At 38.3% G+C, this 19083-nt stretch overlaps 1 protein-coding gene across 1 annotated transcript in view; it reads left to right on the top strand.

Moving 5' to 3' along the window:
- The window catches only part of ADAMTSL1 (ADAMTS like 1), a 396511-nt gene that overhangs the window by 85570 nt on the left and 291858 nt on the right, over positions 1-19083 (top strand). Inside the window, exon 4 of the mRNA XM_034987936.1 lies at positions 16715-16951. Coding sequence (XP_034843827.1) covers positions 16715-16951 — 237 coding nt within the window. The remainder of the gene's footprint in view (positions 1-16714; positions 16952-19083) is intronic.

Genomic DNA, 19083 nt, shown 5'->3' with positions numbered 1-19083 from the left:
GTTTAAAATCTAATTTGTCTGATATAAGGATTGCCACCCCAGCTTTCTTTTGGTGTCCATTAGCATGGTAAATCATTTTCCACCCCCTCACTTTCAATCTAGGGGTGTCTTTGGGTCTAAAATGAGTCTCTTGCAGGCAGCATATCAATGAGTCTTGTTTTTTAATCCAATCTGATAGTCTGTGTCTTTTGATTGTGGCATTTAGCCCATTTACATTCAGGGTAACTGTTGTAAGATATGAATTTAGTGCCATTGTATTGCCTGTAAGGTGACTGTTAGTGTATATTGTCTGTGTTCCTTTCTGGTCTATGTTGCTTTTAGGGTCTCTCTTTGCTTAGAGGACCCCTTTCAAGATTTCTTGTAGGGCTGGTTTCGTGTTTACAAATTCCTTTAGTTTTTGTTTGTCCTGGAAGCTTTTTATCTCTCCTTCTATTTTCAATGACAGCCTAGCTGGATATAGTATTCTTGGCTGCATATTTTTCTCATTTAGTGCTCTGAATATATCCTGCCAGTCCTTTCCGGCCTGCCAGGTCTCTGTGGATAAGTCTGTTGCCAATCTAATGTTTCTACCATTGTAGGTTACACATCTCTTGTCCCGAGCTGCTTTCAGGATTTTCTCTTTGTCTCTGAGACTCGTAAGTTTTACTATTAGATGTCAGGGTGTTGACCTATTTTTATTGATTTTGAGAGGGGTTCTTTGTGCTTCCTGGATTTTGATGCCTGTTTCCTTCCCCAAATTAGGGAAGCTCTCTGCTGTAATTTGCTCCAATATACCTTCTGCCCCTCTCTCTCTTTCTTCCTCTTCTGGGATCCCAATTATTCTAATGTTGTTTTGTCTTATGGTATCGCTTATCTCTCAAATTCTGCCCTCCTGATCCAGTAGTTGTTTATCTCTCTTTTTCTCAGCTTCTTTATTTTCCATCATTTGGTCTTCTATATCACTAATTCTCTCTTCTGCCTCATTTATCCTGCAGTTAGTGCCCCCATTTTTTATTGCACCTCGTTAATAACCTTTTTGATTTCTACTTGGTTCGATTTTAGTTCTTTTATTTCTCTGGAAAGGGTTTCTCTAACAACTTCCATGCTTTTTTCAAGCCCAGCTAGTATCTTTAAAGTGATGATTCTGAACTCTAGTTCCGATATCGTACTAATGTCCGTATTGAGTAGGTCCCTGGCAGTCAGTACTGCCTCTTGTTCTTTTTGTTGAGGTGATTTCTTCTGTCTTGTCATTTTTTCCAGAGGAGAATAGATTAATGAGAGAACAAAATGCTAACAGGGTAACAATGTCCCCAGAAAATATACTCTAAACAAATCAGAAAAGACCTGAAGCAGGGGGAAAAGAAAGGGAAAGAGAGAAAAAAGAAAAAGAAAAGAAAAAGATAAAGATAAAAACAAACAAAAACAGAAAAAACAAAACAAAAAACAGAATATGATCAAATATGATCAGGCTGGTACATAGATCAATGCCACACACTAGATTTGGGGTGTATTTTGGTCTGTTAAAGAAAGTTCCTCCCAAAATTTTAAAGAAAGAAAAACTTATATATGTACAAAAATAAGGGTTGATATGATGAAGTGATGGAATATGACTGTAAAGATGAAAATTATAAAAAATTTTATAAAAGGAATTGATAAGAAGTTGTTTGAAAAAAGAAAGAAGAGGATTTAAAAAGAAAAAAAGGGGAGAGAATGTGATCAGGCAGGAGAGTAGGAAAAAAACCACACACTAGAGATTTAGGGTATATTTTAATCTGTTAGAAGAAACTATCTCAAAATTTTAAAGAGAGAACAACTTATATATATGTGCCAAAAATACAGGTAACTACCATGAAGGGACAGAATATGACTCTAAAAATGAAAAATAAAAATGCTTTTTTAAAAAAGGGATTGATAAGATGTTGGTTGAAAAAGGGAAAAAGAAAAATAAAAAAAATAAAAGACAGTTAAAAAAAAAATTAACTTTGAAAGACTACAGAATCATGGTAAAAAAGCCATGGATTCTATGTGCGGTATTCTCTTAGCTCTGGAGTTCTGCCGTTCTCATTGATCGGTAAACTTGGTCTTGGCTGGCTGTTCTTGCTGATCTTCTGGGGGAGGGGCTTGTTGCTGTGGTTCCCAAATGTCTTTGCTGGAGGCGGAATTGCCCCGCCCTTGCCCGGTCCAGGCTAAGTAATCTGCTCGGGTTTGCTCTCCAGAGCTTTTGTTCCCTGCAAGCTTTCCGTCCAGCTCTGGAGGAGGACAGTGAAGATGGTGGCCTCCCAATCTCTTCTCCAGAGGAGCCGAGAACTCGGGGCCCCCCCTCCTCAGTGCGCCCCCAGAGAAAAGCAGTCAGTCACTCCCGTCTCCCGGGTCTCCGGCCGCATTCCATGCTCACCCAGCCTGTGACCGAGCGTTTCTATCTCTGGCACCTGACCCCGTGTGGAGTCTCCAAACCCAGCAGATCCCTGCAGTGTGCTCCCGTACTGCTCTTCCCGGGGGAGGAAGGGGAGTCTCTCTGGATCTGCCGCTTGTTGGGTCCTTGCTGGAGGAGAAGTGGCCTGACTGTGCCGCGGATCATGGTTTATGGCAACCCGGGGCTGAGAGCCTACTCCTTGGCTCCGTCTCTGCAGCCAACGTCCCCGCTCTGATCCCTGGGAGCTCTGCCTCATTCAGGCACCCCCAGTCTTTCTGTGACCCCGAGGGTCCTGAGACCACACTGTCCCATTAGGGTTCCACCCCGCGCTTAGCCACTGGAGTGACGTCCCTCAGCGGAGCTGACCTCTAAATGTTCCAATTTTGTGCTCCGTGGCTCTATCACTTGCCAGAAGCGGCCGACGGAGTCCCCTCCCCCGCCGTCTATCCTCTCGAATATTGCCTCGGATTCACTTCTCCGCATGTCCTACCTTCCAGAAAGTGGTCACTTTTCTGATGAGAGAGTTGTTGCTATTCTTTTCTTCGATCTCCTGTTGTTTGTAGGTGTTCAGAATGGTTTGATCCCTATCCAGCTGAATTCCTGAGAGGAGATGAAATCCAGGTCTCCTACTCCTCCGCCATCTTGCTCCCCTTCCATTGGTTTTAAAGTTATAAATCCATTGCTATTCTTTCAGTGGTTACTTTAAATCACTATGCATACTGAAAGGCTAAAGTTAAGTAGTATCTATACCAGCCCATCAAACAATTCAAGTCTTTTAAAACATTTTAACTCTAATTACCCTCCTGCAAACTTCTATGCCTTTGTTGTCAAGTGTTTGGGCTCTATTTTTATTAACCCCACAGATTAGATGTTTTATATAGTCAATGCTTTATATAGTCAGCTCATCTTTATTAACCCCACAGATTAGAAACTTTATATAGTCAATGTTTATTTAGCTATACTTGAAATATTCCATTTTCTTTGATCCCTATTCTTTCTTAAATCCTAGATATTCAAGGCTCATTTTTTTCTGTCTGGAGTACATCCTTAGAAGCTCTTTCAGTGAGGGTTCAATAGAAATAAGTGCTCTTAGTTTTCTTGTTGTTTGTGTAAAATATCTATATTTAGTTCTCTTATTACTTTTACTGTGAAAATAATTATGTTCTCTTAACACTTTGAAGAGGTGTACATTGACTTCTAATTCCCACTGTTGCTGTTGAGAAACTGTCATTCTAATTGTTATTCCTTTGTCTTTTCTGTTACTTCTTTTATGATTTTATCTTTATTACTGGCATTCTGCAGTTAGCTATGATCTGTGTAGGAACAGATCACTTATTTATCCTGTTTGATTTTCATTGGACTTTCTGGTGTGGGACTTGTATCTTTAATTATTTTTAATTATTTTTCCAAGAAAACTCTTGAAAATAATTTTCTCATGTTTTCTATATCTTTGCTTCTCTGTATTGTGTCTTCTGTAATTTCTTCAACTCTTCCTTCCATTTTACTGCCTAATGCCCTCCTTAATGCCCATCACCCGGTTACCCCATCCCCCACCCACCTCACCTTTCTCAACCCTGTTTGTTTCCCAGAGTCAAGAGTCTCTCATGGTATGTCTCCCCATCTATTACGTTTCTAAAGCCTTTCTGTATATTTCATTTGCCTACATTACTTTTTAACATTCTTTTTAAGAATTTTCCTAAGCATTTTAATTTTATTTTGTACTATGTGTCTGATAATTTTCCTATATAAATTCTTTGTGTTTCCTTATTTCTACTGTCTCCTTTCCATGCCACCTTGTTTCCTCATATGTTTTGTGATATTTCTATGTGCTTTCACGATTATTGGAATTTAAGACTGCTTTCCTTATAGCCTGAGTTAGTGTGTGTACTTTCTGAGAGAACTTACATTTGCTTTTGGGGGAGATAATGTTGGGATGGGGTGGTGATCAGCATGAATCAAGACCACTTTAAACAAAGTTCTTCACTGTCCACTTTGTGTGAATTGTGTCCCAAATTCTCCTGAGCCCTGTTATTAGGAATTCCAGAGGAGATTTTTGCCCCATTGCTCACTGGCAAGTTTCCTTATAGTTTTTCTCTGTGAAGCTGAGTGCTTTTATTTTGTTGATGTCATCCCATTTTATTTTTTAAAATAAACTCTGTTCTTCACAGAAGTTTTAGGTTCACAGCAAAATTAAGCAGAAACTACAGAGACTTCCCATGTGCCTATGCCCACCACAAGCACAGCCTTCCCGACTATCAACATCCCCCACTGGAGTGGGGATGCATTTATTACTATTTATTTATTTATTTATTTAGCACTTATTAAATCAATTGACCTACATTAACATATAATCACCCAAAGTCCATAGCTTACATTATGGCTCCATCTTGGTGTTGTATATTCTATGGGTTTGGACAGATGGACAGTTTCATATGTCCACCATTGTATCATACAGAGAAGTTATAGTGCAGGAAAAACCTCATGCACTATCTTTCACTCCCTTCTTCATAACCAAGAAACCACTAATCTCCTTACTATCTCCATAGTTTGGCCTTTTGTAGAAACGGAGTGGGTTTTTCCCCCCTTTTCCTAGTCTTCTCTGAGGGTTTTGTCTTAGGGTCTTGGCATTAGGAGGGGGATCTTGATCCTCTTCTGCAACTTGCCATCCATAGATGTTATCCCCTGTAATTTGCTCTTAGGGGCTATGAAAATGGAAAGGTCTAAACCACCAGGAAACCAGCAGATCCCTTTAGGATACCCTTCAATTTCCTCTCTGGATTCGTGCTTTCTCATTCCATTTGTTTCTGAGGAAAACTTGCCAACTCATCTGTCCATTTTATTTCATTTTTATGAATTGTAGTGTTTTTAGGTGTTCTGTAGTAGGAAGCTTCCTCAAAGAATCCAGTCCTACATGTTGTTGTATCTAGAAGTCCCTTCATCCAATCCTTGATTGGATTAAGTAACAGATACTTACCTGGCATGAAGTTTGTGCCAGGCTTACTGTAGGCCCTTAGTAAACCAAGAATAGAATACAGGGTGGTAAGTCCAAGGATGAAAGTAAGTACAGGGTGCTATGGCATCTCGGAGGGAGTTGCCTTGCACAGGCTGAGGATAGGGAATTGTCAGAGAAGATGACCAGGAAGTGATACCTAAGCTTTAAGGAATCAGCCCAGCGAATATGGAAGCCATATTGGATAAAATCAGCCAGAGGAACTCAGCATTGAGGGAATGGCAGATATTCTAATGTAAAGTGTGGGGAGGTTGGAGAGAAGTCTGGAGAACTGAGCCTCTAGAACAGCAAAGCATGGTCAGCTCCTGCAGAAACCTGCTGAGGTATTTGTCACATTGCCACACCACACTGAACAGGAAAAACAGGTTGAAACAGCTCTCAGTAATACTGACAGTGTGCCTCATGGCTCTTTCCTTCACCACCTTGTCCAGATTCAGGCTTAAAGGGAAACAAAATAGGAAGAGAGGTCGTCTCTGTCCAAAAGTTATCTTCTAATTTCGAATTATCTGCCACTTGCCCTGTAATCCTATACCTTGATATATGGCCTCAATACCTATGCTCCTCCTTTAAATGGTAAGCATCACAAAGACAGGGAGCATATCTGACTTGTCCCCATAGCCTGGTATTTGGCAAGTGTCTCTGTTTTTTGAACATATGTAATTAACAGTTATTGGGAGTAAGTAGAAAGCATTACTATTCATCCAAAGCCGACTCTAGATAAGTTGAATCCAGTTGCATCCCTCTTTACTTTTGCCTCCTGCTGCCCACTGAGGAAATAGAATGTTTACAGGCAGAGGACAGGAAAATCAACTTTGGAGCAACATGTTCTTCATGATGAGGCTGGAGCTCAGAGGCCATGCTTTAAGTTTCAAAGGAAACCTGCAAACACTGGGTTTTAGGGGTCAGAAAATATATTTCTCTAATTCCTTTTTGGTTTCTTAAAATATGTCCATGGTCCAAGATCAACAAACTAAGAAGTATGAGCACATAGGAACAAAGTTGAGTGTTGTCATCCATTAAACTTATGACCCAGTACATTTGGCACATTATATTGTTTGATTAGATTCATATGTTAAGGCATTGAGATAAGTCACTTTAATTAAAATAATGTTTAAACAACTAAATAAAGTAGTTCTAGAGGCAGCGAGGCAATGGGGAAGGCAAACCTGGATGAAAAAAGCCCAGTCTGAGGTCCCTCTGATGTCCCCCTAAGCTGTGTAGCTCATGAAATCACTCCTCCCTCCATGGTATTGGAATAATAGCAATACCATACATATGTTGAGTACTTACCACATGCCCATATGGATTCAAACTTATACTAACCCATTTATGTTCCATTTGCCCACAAAGCTACCATAGGACAGTACCAGCTACCTTTCGACCAGGGTAAATCTTGAGACCCTAGGCAGGGATAGACCTTTCCCTTTTGTTGAGGAGCTGACTCCTTTCACTGGTTCTGAAAATGGCACCCAAAGGTCCAATAGACAGCTGTTAACTGGAAGCTGGCTAAAGAAACATTAAAGGTCCCAGGTGAGGGACCTGTTGTCCTCCTGGGCAGGACAAAAAGGAGTCTCAGAGGAGAGAAAAGGCAGAGATATGATTAGTGACGCATGTAGATCCTAGGCCCCTAGGAAGAAAAGAAAGGGAAAAAGGAAGGAAATTTAGAAAGGGAACTGGGAAAAGATAGCAAACAACTTCTAGGTCCTTACCCCAAGAGTGCCGAGGGATTATTTCAGGTCATTCACAGTACTATATCACCTGCCTCCAAAAAGGAGCATTGATTAGATACAGTGTCAGGAAAACAGACAGCTATCAGGATTCAGTGGCAGCCAAAATGAAGTAAGCTTGCAGGCCACATCGGGTGGTTTGTGATAGACTGTGATGGAGAGAAGGTGAAGCAAGAATGCTGGGGTCTCCTCTCCATTATCTAACATGGTATTTATCTTTGAATTGCTCTAGACAGTGTCCTTTTCCATTTTTCTTTCAAGTGACTGGCATAAGCACCACATGTTCCAGAAGACAATTTCAGTCTTCATATTTGCTCCTTTGTAATATGTCAAGCTTTCTTACCCTTTCCCAATAAATAGAAACACAGCGAAATTATTATGCAGTAGTAACAGCTTAAGTATTCACCTGCTAAAATGTTCCCCTTATACTAATCTTTCCTCTAATCTGACTCTCCGCCACAAATATTTTGGTAAATGCAGTCTGAAAACAACAACAACCAAAAAAAACTCTGTAATTGTGTGCTTATAAAATGAAATTGTATGCCATGTCCCAAAAAAGATTACAAATGACCACTTCAATATGCTAATTTGGAAGGGGAGGGGAAAACATTAATTTTAAACTATAAAAAATAGTAAAAAGGGAGAAATGCTGATATAAGAAAAGATACTGCGAAATTGGAGTTAATTCAAAGAAAGGAACTAAAAATAATAAAAGGCCTCAAGGAATGAATATTTTCAAAATTGAGAGAATTTAAGAGTCTAACATTGACAAACTACAACCAGTCCTACAAATACCTCTGGGGAATTGGATTCCAAGAGTCTGCATTGTTCAAAGGAGAAAAAATAAAAGCACTGAAATAAAAGCTACCCAAAGGGAAAAAAAAAAAAAGAACTTTTAAAACTAAATGTTTTAAATGTTTTTACTTCGATCAGCCCTCAGATGCCTGGAGTCATTAAAAACTAGCCGGGCAAAGCATTTGTTTTCAGATAACAAGCTCTAATCGAGTAAGTAGGGTGTGGTTAATGATTTATTATGTCATACATTTTTAACCTCTTATGTCTGGACCTGAATAACACACTGGAATGGTTTAGAGCTGTTTAATATACCTGTAACCAGTGTTCACTTAGTAGGCACAGAGTAGGGCACACCCAAAGCTTGAATAAACTAGAGAGTTCCATATTATTTTATGGGGTCACAAATCTGTAAAGATGTTCTTTTATTGAGCATAAACTTGATCCAGAGTAAGGCATTAAAATGGTTAATGATTAATTTTTGTGGGGACTTATTTCCCTTAATGATGTTATTTTCCAAACGTGTTGACAGTTTGGAAGGAGAATAAAGAAAATCTGCAAATCTTTTACACCAGGAAGAAAGAGAACAAAAACAAGGACTTTTAAATATATCTTGTATATGAAAATGTAGTGTCCCAGGGAAGCCTGTTGGCATTTTCAAAAAGGAGGAAGAATGAGCCAAGAATGGCCTCTACCTACTATAGCACCACCCTCTAGAATGGACCCCATTTTCTGTTCTTTGCATTCACAATGATGTGTTAGAGATTTAAATACTATGCTCTTGAAATATAATAGAATTGTCTCCATATAGACTGTCTAGACAGGGCAGGGATGTCTGTTTAATTTCATTTTATGTAGCTGCTAACAGTCTTTTACAAATAAATGCTTTTGATGATGATGTTGATGTTACTATAAGCAGGTGGCCACAATTTTTGAGATAAAGCTTGATACCTTAACATTAGCACTTTATAGTGTATGCATATAACACAGAGTGCTGTATAAACTTTACAAATGTCTGGCTATTTATGGAATAATAAATAATTTCAGCACAATTTATGTTTCTTAATATTACCCTGTTAAATTTGTTTATGTGGAGGAGGAAATATTAATCTGCCTATTCAGAAAGCAGGCAAGAATCCCTACTCACTTTTCCTAGTTGTCCAAAATGTACAAGTATTCTTGTATATCTGTATTTTAAAGAAAGGAAATTTCGATGTCCCATCAATGAGAAAGCTATCAAGATATAGATTTCCTGCAAAATTTGAGAAAATAGAATTGGAGTTTTCTACAATGAAAAATAGCACCTCCGTTTCATTTATTTAATGTGTTAGTCACCATTCTTTTAACAAATACTTGAGTACTAGTATATAAGAGCAAGCCAGTGAAAGATTCCCATCCTCCTGGAACTTATGCTTTAGTGGAAGGAGACAGACAAGTAAAAATGAGCATGATAAAGGAGTAAATTATATGGTATACTTGAAGGTGAATAAGTGTGTTGGGGGAAAAGGGAAAGTTTAGAGGATCAAGAGGAATCAGTAGTGGGAATGGATATTGCAATTTTACAGAGAGTACTCAGGGTAGGTCTTTTTGAGAAGGTGATTTTTGAGCAAAAACTTGATGGAGGTGAGGTAATTAGCTACTTGGAATCTGAGCAAAGAGAATTCCAGGCAGAGAGACTAGATAAAGCTTGTGTCCTAAGGTAAGAGCATTGCTGTAGTGTTCAAGAGAGAGCTGGGAATCCCATGTGAATAATGGAGATAATAGGAGGTGATGGGGCCAGATTTTTACCTCCAGCTGAGATGAAGATTTGGGTCTTTATCTGAGTGAAGTGGGGAGCCATTGCAAAGTGGTAGCAGGAAGTTTATACAATTTGCTTTATGCTTTCATAAGCTCATTCTGGCTGCTGCAGTGACAAAAGTCTCTCAGAGAGCAAGGGCAGAAAACAGATGATCGGTTAGGAGACTATGGCAATAATGCAGGTGACCTAATGGTGGCTCAGAGGAGGTTGTGGTCAGATTCTACATACTTTGCCTATAAAACCAATCTTTCCCAATGGATTAGATGTGGGAGTCAAGGATGACTCTAAGGCAGTGGTTCATAAAGTGTGGTCACCAAACTAGCAGCGTTAGAATCGTCAGGGAACTTGTCAGAAATGCATATTCTTGGACCTCACCCCAGATCTACTGAATCAGAAACTCTGGAGGGTGGGGCCTCAGCAATCTTGTATTTTTCACAAGCCTTCCAGGTGACTCTGATACATCCTCAAGTTTGAGAACCACTGCTTGAAAAGGATGGAGTTGACTGTGACTGGGAAGGATCTGGGGAGGGAACAGATCCAGGGAGAGGGAAAGGATCGGGGGGTTCAGGTTTAGACATGATGAGTTGTGATGTCTCAGACATCCAGATGGGGAGGAAGCCCTTGTATATCAAAGTCTGAAGTTCAGGAGAGGAGGCTGAGTTGGAAATAGAAATTGAAACATTGGCTATGTTTCTGAGAATTAAATACGATATTAGATGGGTTGTGTCAGTGGATATTTGCTGTTTAGTGGTTTCACCTTAACTTTGGGTTCTTTTTTTATATTATCTTTATAATTTTATTTTTTTATATTTTATTTTATTTAAATTTTGTTAGTTAAGACACAGTGCAATATTGGTTTCTGGAGTAGAACTCAGTGATTCATCACTTACATACAATACCCAGTGCTCATCACAATAAGTGCCCTCTTTAATACCTATCATCCATCTAGCTCATCCCCCACCAACCTCCCTCCATCAACCCTCAGTTTGTTCTCTATCATAAAGAGTCACTTATGGCTTGTTTCCCTCTCTCCCTGTTTTCTTTTCCCCCTTCCCATATGTTCATCTGTTTTCTTTCTTAAATTCTACATATGAGTGAGGTCATATTGTATTTGTCTTTCTCTGACTTATTTCACTTAGCATAATACCCTCCAGCTCCATCCACGTCATTGCAAGTGGCAAGATTTCATTCTTATTGATGGCTGAGTAATATTCCAGTGTGTGTGTGTGTGTATACACACCACTTCTTCTTTATCCATTCATCAGTCAATGGACGTTTGGGCTCTCTCCATACTTACCTGGCAGGGGAGATACCATGATCACCTTAATTTTGAATAAAAGAAGCAGAAAGCCAAGTAATGGAGACAAAAATATATAAATGAGGCAGCCTGCCATCTACTTCAGTGTGCTAAAAGATTTGAGAGCTTTAGGGGTATATTTTCCAGAGCCTCTATCCATTTATTGTGAAGGAAACTTGTAACCTTTTTCTATTTTACCATCACTACATTGAGGATTCCTAATATTCTGAGGATAAAACTCAGAACTAGTAAGGTTTTCTAAAGTCATCAAGTAGTTGATAAATTTCTATATGTTTTTATCATGAAGTAGCAATGCCAAATTGCCAGCAAATAGAGCGAATGCCTTACTAAGCAACTCTGTTTTCTTGCATGGTAACATTTATGAAGAATGAGTGGTTAGGGCAGGACGAAGGGGAGATAAAAAATTCAGAAGAACAGTTGCAAGATAGGGAAGTAGAGTGGGAAGCATAGATTTCTTCCATTACTACAGTTCATGTGGCCACCTAAATACACTTTCTGGTGTTTTCTTGATAGTATCAGGTATTAATAGTGACTCTGTAAATAAAACCATAGAATCAGAATATGGCACTCATATAATATGTTAAGTGAAACAGCAAAAATTAGCAGAAAAAGCCAACCACTGAATGACAGAGGTAAAGCAGAGAGATGTCCCTCTGGAAAGAAAATGTCTTCTTTAAGAAGAGAGAAAATAAAGAAAAAGGCATGCTTCTCCTGACCCCGAATCTATTTTCTGTATATTTTTTTCAAAACCATTTTAAAGGCCTTTCAGATGCTCCCACCTTCGCTGCTGAGATATCATCTTTTACATTTCACCCAGTGAGTAAACTCTGGAAAGCCTAACACTCTTTTATCCCACAATGTAATCTGATCCACCTCTCAGCATCAGGGGACATCTGGGATCCATCTTATCTTTCCCACTGGCTAGTTGATTAACCCAAAAGTGTTTTGAATTGGATTCATATATGGCAGAACTCCACGGACTTTATGAATTATAATGGGAGCAAATAAAAAGTCAGATTTTATTTCTGTGCTTTTAAAGAAAATTCTGTTGCCGTTCAGATCGAGTGCTTAAAAATTGGAGAGAAAAACTATTATATTGTATTAATGGCTAAATACAGTAATTCATGGGATCATCTGACTATTTTAAATAGAATACATTTTTTTTTCAGAGTGAGGAAGTCCTAAGTCAGTAACCTGACACAGAGTTGTCAATCCACAGGCATATTACAGTTAGTTGAGAATAGAAGGCCAGGGAAAGTGTTAGATTGCTCTTTCTTGCTCCATTTCTACTTGATGGTGTTTCTAGAGACATAAGAGAGGCTGGAAGTTGGGGACCTTTAATCCAATGCATCCTTCCTACACCATGTTTTTTGCCAGGTTCTTGGTGAGGGATGTGTTTAGTTCAAATAGCCACTAGACTTTTCAATAATCTTAATTGTTTTCATCATTACTACCTATGAGGGAGGTTCAGTGCATAAATATATAAATAATTCAGTGCATAAATACATAAATAATTCATTTGTTTTCTTCTTCGTTTTAATTATCCCCACTGAAAACTCATGATTCCTACCACTAAGATTTTATGAGAACCAAAATCACATTGTATATATCCAGTACATTCTACATTCAGTATAACCTAAGGAAAACCACGTCTCGTGGGCAGAACTGATGACATGTGGTATCATAAGGCATCTCTCCAGAAGCTAATATTTTGAAGGTGATGCCCAGGATAAGATACGAAATATTTTTCAAAGCAATTAGGGCATCAGTTTCTAAATCTGATTTCTAGGAGGATTAGGAAGGATAGTGGTCTCATGAACCAAATTATAATTAAAAACTTTGTACATGGTGAATCTCTATGCAAATGAGAGCTGTTCTGTTGCAATTATTATGATCATCCTGGTGGGACAAGAAGCTATGATGACCTTGCTTGAGTTTTCACTCCTGCAGCTGGGTGATCCCAGATATATCAGGGGTTCAATGAGGGTCTTGAACTATGCTTGAGATGTTTTGGGTTCAACAAAGAAGCTTTTGCCAAATCCTCCTTCCCTTAATTTTTAAACATGTGTATTTCAAGGGAAATTTGATTCATATGTTTCTGATTCATTTACACTTAAATCATCAAAATGTTATTTTGTAAGAGCTATTTGATATCCAAGAATCTTTCTGAACCTGTTTTATAAGTCCTCTTAAGTCCTTTTTCTTAAAACAGGAAGTTGCATTTTGCCAAGTACAAATAAACTAAAACGTTAAAAAGGTTCAAGTTCCAGTTTCCAACTCTCAATTCCAGGTTTTAAGTACATTCTCAATTTAGCAAAATGTATTTTCCCACCCCTACAGAAATATGGGTGGAAGAAAAGACAGTAATGATAAAAGTGAGTAAAGGTATTCCCAAGCATTATTAGTCTTAGAGACATTTCTCCAGTTGTGAAAGTTCACAAAACCTCCAACAGATACACTTGCAGCGATTAGATACAGGTGAGTTGAGAATAGGAACATCAGTCTGCTCCTTGATTCTCTGTTTACTGTTTTCATCACAGAAAAGAAAACCTAAAAGTGTTAATATTTTAACTTTTTACTTATTTTAACTTTGAATGCCTTTGAGTCTTATTTATTTAGTAAAGATGGGAAGACTCAACACATTTGGTTGAATAGAAGGGACCCTAAGAGACTGCAGATGAGGTAACATCAATTTAAAAACATAACTGACACTCTTCTCGGAATTGGATAAATGCAGAAAATTATCTCTGGTTCATACTAAGGGGTCTCTTAATTATATATTACCCTCATTACTTTAATGCAGAGGTGATTCAGCCTGACCCTGTAATTCCCTTACAGCTGATTCATTTTTAGAAAAAAGAGGTAAAGGTTAATTATGAGAAGGGCTTGTGACCATTCTAAACAATTTCCCCAACAGTGTGCTTTCTTGAGCCCACCTCAATATTTCTTTTGTACTGCTGAGAAATCAAGTGATTCTTGGGATGGCAGATATTATGCAACTGAAAACACTTAATTTAAACATAATTAATAAGGGACACCTGGGTGGCTCAGTCGAGCGTTCGACTCTTGAATTCAGCTCAGGTCATGATCTCAGGGTCATGAGATCAAGTCCCCTGTTGGGTTCTGCACTCAGCAGGGAGTCTGCTTGAGATTCTCTCTCCCTCTGTCCCTCCCCCACTCGTGCTCTCTCACTCTCAAAAAGTAAATAAATAAAAATAAAATAAAATAAACATTATTAACTAAACTATCAGTTCTGCTATGGGAGCTCACATGCAGTGGCCACCAGGGAATCTCGTTGATCATAGAGAGCAGGTTTCATTAACAGTCTCTGTTGTATCTCAAATGGGGGAAGTTTAGGAAGAGGATGTGTAGACTGGGGGGCAATGTTCAGTCATAGGGTTATCTCAGGACAGAAGCTAGTGAGTGAGGTCTAAGCAAAGACTGGTAGGATTTGTAAACAAGTTGTGGTCTTGTTTTTAACGTGAGCCCATGAAGAGTGACTGTTAAAATCCGTTTTTGCTTTTATTTTGGAACACATGGTCTGAAAGGAGCTAGCATTAAAACATTTAAGTTCAGACAATTTGTGTTACAGTCATACAACTTACCTGTTTTGTGTTTCATAGCATAGTTTTGTAGGGTGTGGTTTTTGTTTTATTTCTCACAAGGAACAAAGACAAGAGACAAAGTATAACATGCTTATTAATTGATAGAACTTAAAAATTTTTTAAATTGTAGCCTATCATTTACAAAATTAATAAGTAATGATTTTATACTTTATACTTTTCTCAGACAATATTTGAAATCACTTAAGTTTCATTGGGTACCTATGTGTCTATACCTATATATTTTTGGTATATATATGGCACTTATATGTTAAGTGAAACAGCAAAAATTAGCAAATTTTATATATTATATAAATTATTTTTTCTTTAATACTATGTTTTATTCACTCCAAGAACATATATAATACTATAAGTAAAATACCTTTGAGATTTCATATAGCATTTTAAGCTATTTTGTGTTCATCTTAAATAAGTGCTTAAGTGTTTATCCACCATCTTGCCTAGAAAGAATTTATGCTGCTCAAAATATTAAAACCTTATATGCTACTTAAGAGTACCACTGAAGTTTGAAAAAAGAGTCAGGAATTCCATTTTATGAAATAGAGTAATGCTAGTCTCACAATGCTTCTTTAAATGTAAAGAGATTTCAGAGAAAGAAACTTTGTATAAGAAGAATCCTCAAAAATGATGATGTGGTAACCAAGACCTGCTAAAGGCCACATGCAAACCCCTATTTGAGATTTTTAAAAATTATAGTAAAAGCCTTTCAACAAATGGATATCCTTTTTTTTTTTTTTTTTTAGATTTTATTTATTTATCTGAGAAAGAGAAAAAGAGAAAGCACCAGCATGGGGGAGGGACAGAGGAGGAGGAAGAAGCAGACCCGCTGAGCAGGAAGCCCAAAGCGGGGCTCCATCCCAGGACCCTGGGGTCATGACCTGAAGGCTGAAGGCAGATGCTTAATTGAGCCATGCAGGCGCCCCCAACAAATGGATATTCTATAATCTTCCATACTAAATCCTAATCTGAACACATGGAGAATGAAATAAATATATCCATAAGCCTTTCCGAGGGATAGGTGATTCTTGCCTTTTTAAAGTTGAATATCATTTGCTTTCACTAAAATGTATCGTGTTTTAGATAATAGCCATGAGTTATAGTCTTAATTTTAAAATGCCCTCTATAAGATATACATTTAAAACATTCTTATTTTCCACTGGTCTCTGCCAATGTGATTTAAAATTCAAATTCAGAGGATCTCATAATTCTCCAGCTTTTTCTCTTCAGTGGCTTCATTGAATAATCATAGTAATAGCTACCATGCACTGTCTTCCTTGTGCCAGTATTTGGCTGACATAAGCCCCTGAAATTCTCACAGTGACCTTGAGGGCTTAGTATTATTGCTTCTGTTTAAACAAAAGGAAACCTAGTCTCAGAGAGACCCACTGTATCGTAGCCTTGCTCCCATCTGAGAAATCCAAACCTTTCCACTCTGCTGTGTTGCCGTAAGCTAAGGAAATTCAGATATAAATGCTCTTTTCTCTTTCTTTCTTCCCCATATTTAATTCTAGATACTCTGCAGCCTAAGTTTTAGAAAAACTTACAAACTCCACAAAAAAGGTTTGAATGAAATTATCACAACTTTGTGCTGCAAACTGCCACAATATTGTCTTAGCTCTCATTATTAGAACTGAAAGCAACAGACATGTTTTTTGACTAGCCCTCTGACTTCAGTAAGTTCTGCTGAAGTTACCAGGAAATTGAAATGGTATTTCATTGTGGGGGGATCCATGGATCAATCAACATCTTTCAGAAAATAGATTTCAGGGTGACAACTTTCCCGACCAATATCCATCAGGTCGATCTCAAGTTGATTACTTTTCCATTTAGCTTAAATCCAAAAATATATTTCCAGGTGATTACTTTCTCGAAGCTTTATGTTTTTCAAGGCCAAAGAATCATATGACCTCTCAGATGATATGGGAGTGTCCATCTGTAACAGCCAGGACATATGTGTTGTTTTCTAAAACTTTGACAGACCACATACTGCACACACTGTTTTCTGTTTGGGCTGCCCTTTTCACCTGTGTGTCCCTCCCACCTCTCTTCTCCAGGACTGCCCACCAGAAGCAGGCGACTTCCGGGCTCAGCAATGCTCCGCTCACAATGATGTCAAGCACCATGGCCAGTTTTATGAATGGCTCCCTGTGTCTAATGACCCCGACAACCCATGTTCACTCAAATGCCAGGCCAAAGGAACAACCCTAGTTGTGGAACTAGCACCTAAAGTCTTAGATGGGACCCGTTGCTACACAGAATCTTTGGATATGTGCATCAGTGGTTTGTGCCAAGTAAGTGCCGGCTCCTTTTTTTAGTGTCTCTGTGTAAATAGCTTTTGTATAGTCCTGCCCTCTCAATCATTCAGTGTTACTTTTTCTAGAGTTTATACAGGATGACAGATTTGAAAGTTGAGGTTTAATTTCAGTTGAAACTACAAATGTTGTAGTTTGTGTTAAGGAAAAGAGGGCTGGAATATTTTTACTTTCTTTGAGTCTCAGCTGAATTTGAAAGGCTGAAAGTTCTTGAATATGTGTGTCCCTTTGGTATTAGATCCAAAATTGCCTCTACCTTGGTTGTCCCTGGAAAGTATTTGTATGTGCATATGTGTTGTGTGTGTGTGTGTGTGTGTCTATGTGTCTGTGTGTCTGTGTGTATTTGGAGGTATCGATTTTCATTTACTTAGAGCTTCGGAATTACCTAGGTAAGATTAAAGTTTTCAAGTAAACTCTGGGCAAATTTATTTCTTCATTATTATAGCTGTAAATTTTTTTTATTCTTATGTTAATTCCCTACATTACATCATTAGTTTTACATATAGTGTTCCATGATTCATTGTTTGTGCATAACACCCAGTGCTCCATGCAGAATGTGCCCTCCTCAATACCCACCACCAGGCCAACCCATCCTCCCACCCCCCTCCCCTCCAGAACCCTGTTTGTTTTTCAGAGTCCATCGTCTCTCATGGTTTCTCTCCCACTCCGATTTCCCCCCTTCATTCTTCACCTCCTGCTATATTCTTCTTCTTCTTTTTTTTTTTTTCTTAACATATATTGCATTATTTGTTTCAGAGGTACAGATCTGAGATTCAACAGTCTTGCACAATTCACAGCGCTTACCAGAGCACATACCCTCCCCAGTGTCTATCACCCAGTCACCCCATCCCTCCCACCCCACCCCCCATTCCAGCAACCCTCAGTTTGTTTCCTGTGATTAAGAATTCCTTATATCAGTGAGGTCATATGATGCATGTCTTTCTCTGTTTGACTTATTTCGCTCAACATAATACCCTCCAGTTCATCCACGTCGTTGCAAATGGCAAGATCTCATTCCTTTTGATGGCTGCATAATATTCCATTGTATATACATACCACATCTTCTTTATCCATTCATCTGTCGATGGACATCTTGGCTCTTTCCACAGTTTGGCTATTGTGCACATTGCTGCTATAAACATCAGGATGCACGTACCCTTTTGGAGCCCTACTTTTGTATCTTTGGGGTAAATACCCAGTAGTGCAATTGCTGGATCATATGGTATATAGCTGTAATTTTGTTGAAAGTTCAGGCAAGCTCCTGAAAGGCATGGCAGTGCGAGCTCAGTCAGATTTCATCCAGGCAAGTCTTTAAAATAGGGATAATAAAGAGGTTTGATTTCTGGTGTCAATTTATCAATTGGGTGGAGAGTTAGTAAGAAGAGAGAAAGTTAGTAGTTAATATGTTTGCGATGTATTTGCCATCTTTATATGAAAATCAACTCTGAATTAGGATGACCAGCCTAGTTTTTGGAGCATGCAGTTGCTATAATTTCCTGTGTGCTATACTTGACCATATATTTTTATATTTTACTAAGTAAACATTTTGAGACTCTTTGCTTCTCCAAAGACAATATTGGTTGAAAATTTTCTCTCTTCAGGATCTCTAATATCTCAGCTGGCAAAGTAAGGATAAGCATGAAGTATGTCTCAGCAATTTGTCATTCAAATTCACATGTTTGTTTAAAACCTAAACCTATATTTAGATACAAGAGAAGTTAACTATAGTGTGAATTACTAAAGAAATGTGAGGGGTCCTGCATGATTTTCTGTATATGAGAGGGGAGACAGACATGCTAAGCCTTCATAAAATTTAAAATCATGATCATTTTATGAGGCCAGCATTACCTTGATCCCCAAACCAGGCAAAGACCCCATCAAAAAGGAGAATTACAGACCAATATCCCTGATGAACATGGATGCAAAAATTCTCACCAAAATACTAGCCTATAGGATCCAACAGTACATTAAAAGGATTATTCACCACGACCAAGTGGGATTTATCCCTGGGCTGCAAGGTTGGTTCAACATCCGCAAATCAATCAGTGTGATACAATACATTAACAAAGGAAAGAACAAGAATCATATGATCCTCTCAATAGATGCAGAAA

Source organism: Mirounga leonina, unplaced genomic scaffold (assembly GCF_011800145.1).
Source record: "Mirounga leonina isolate KUSES-001 unplaced genomic scaffold, KU_Mleo_1.0 Mir_447, whole genome shotgun sequence".
Taxonomy (NCBI): domain Eukaryota; kingdom Metazoa; phylum Chordata; class Mammalia; order Carnivora; family Phocidae; genus Mirounga; species Mirounga leonina.
This window is presented reverse-complemented; position numbering and strand designations above follow the sequence as displayed.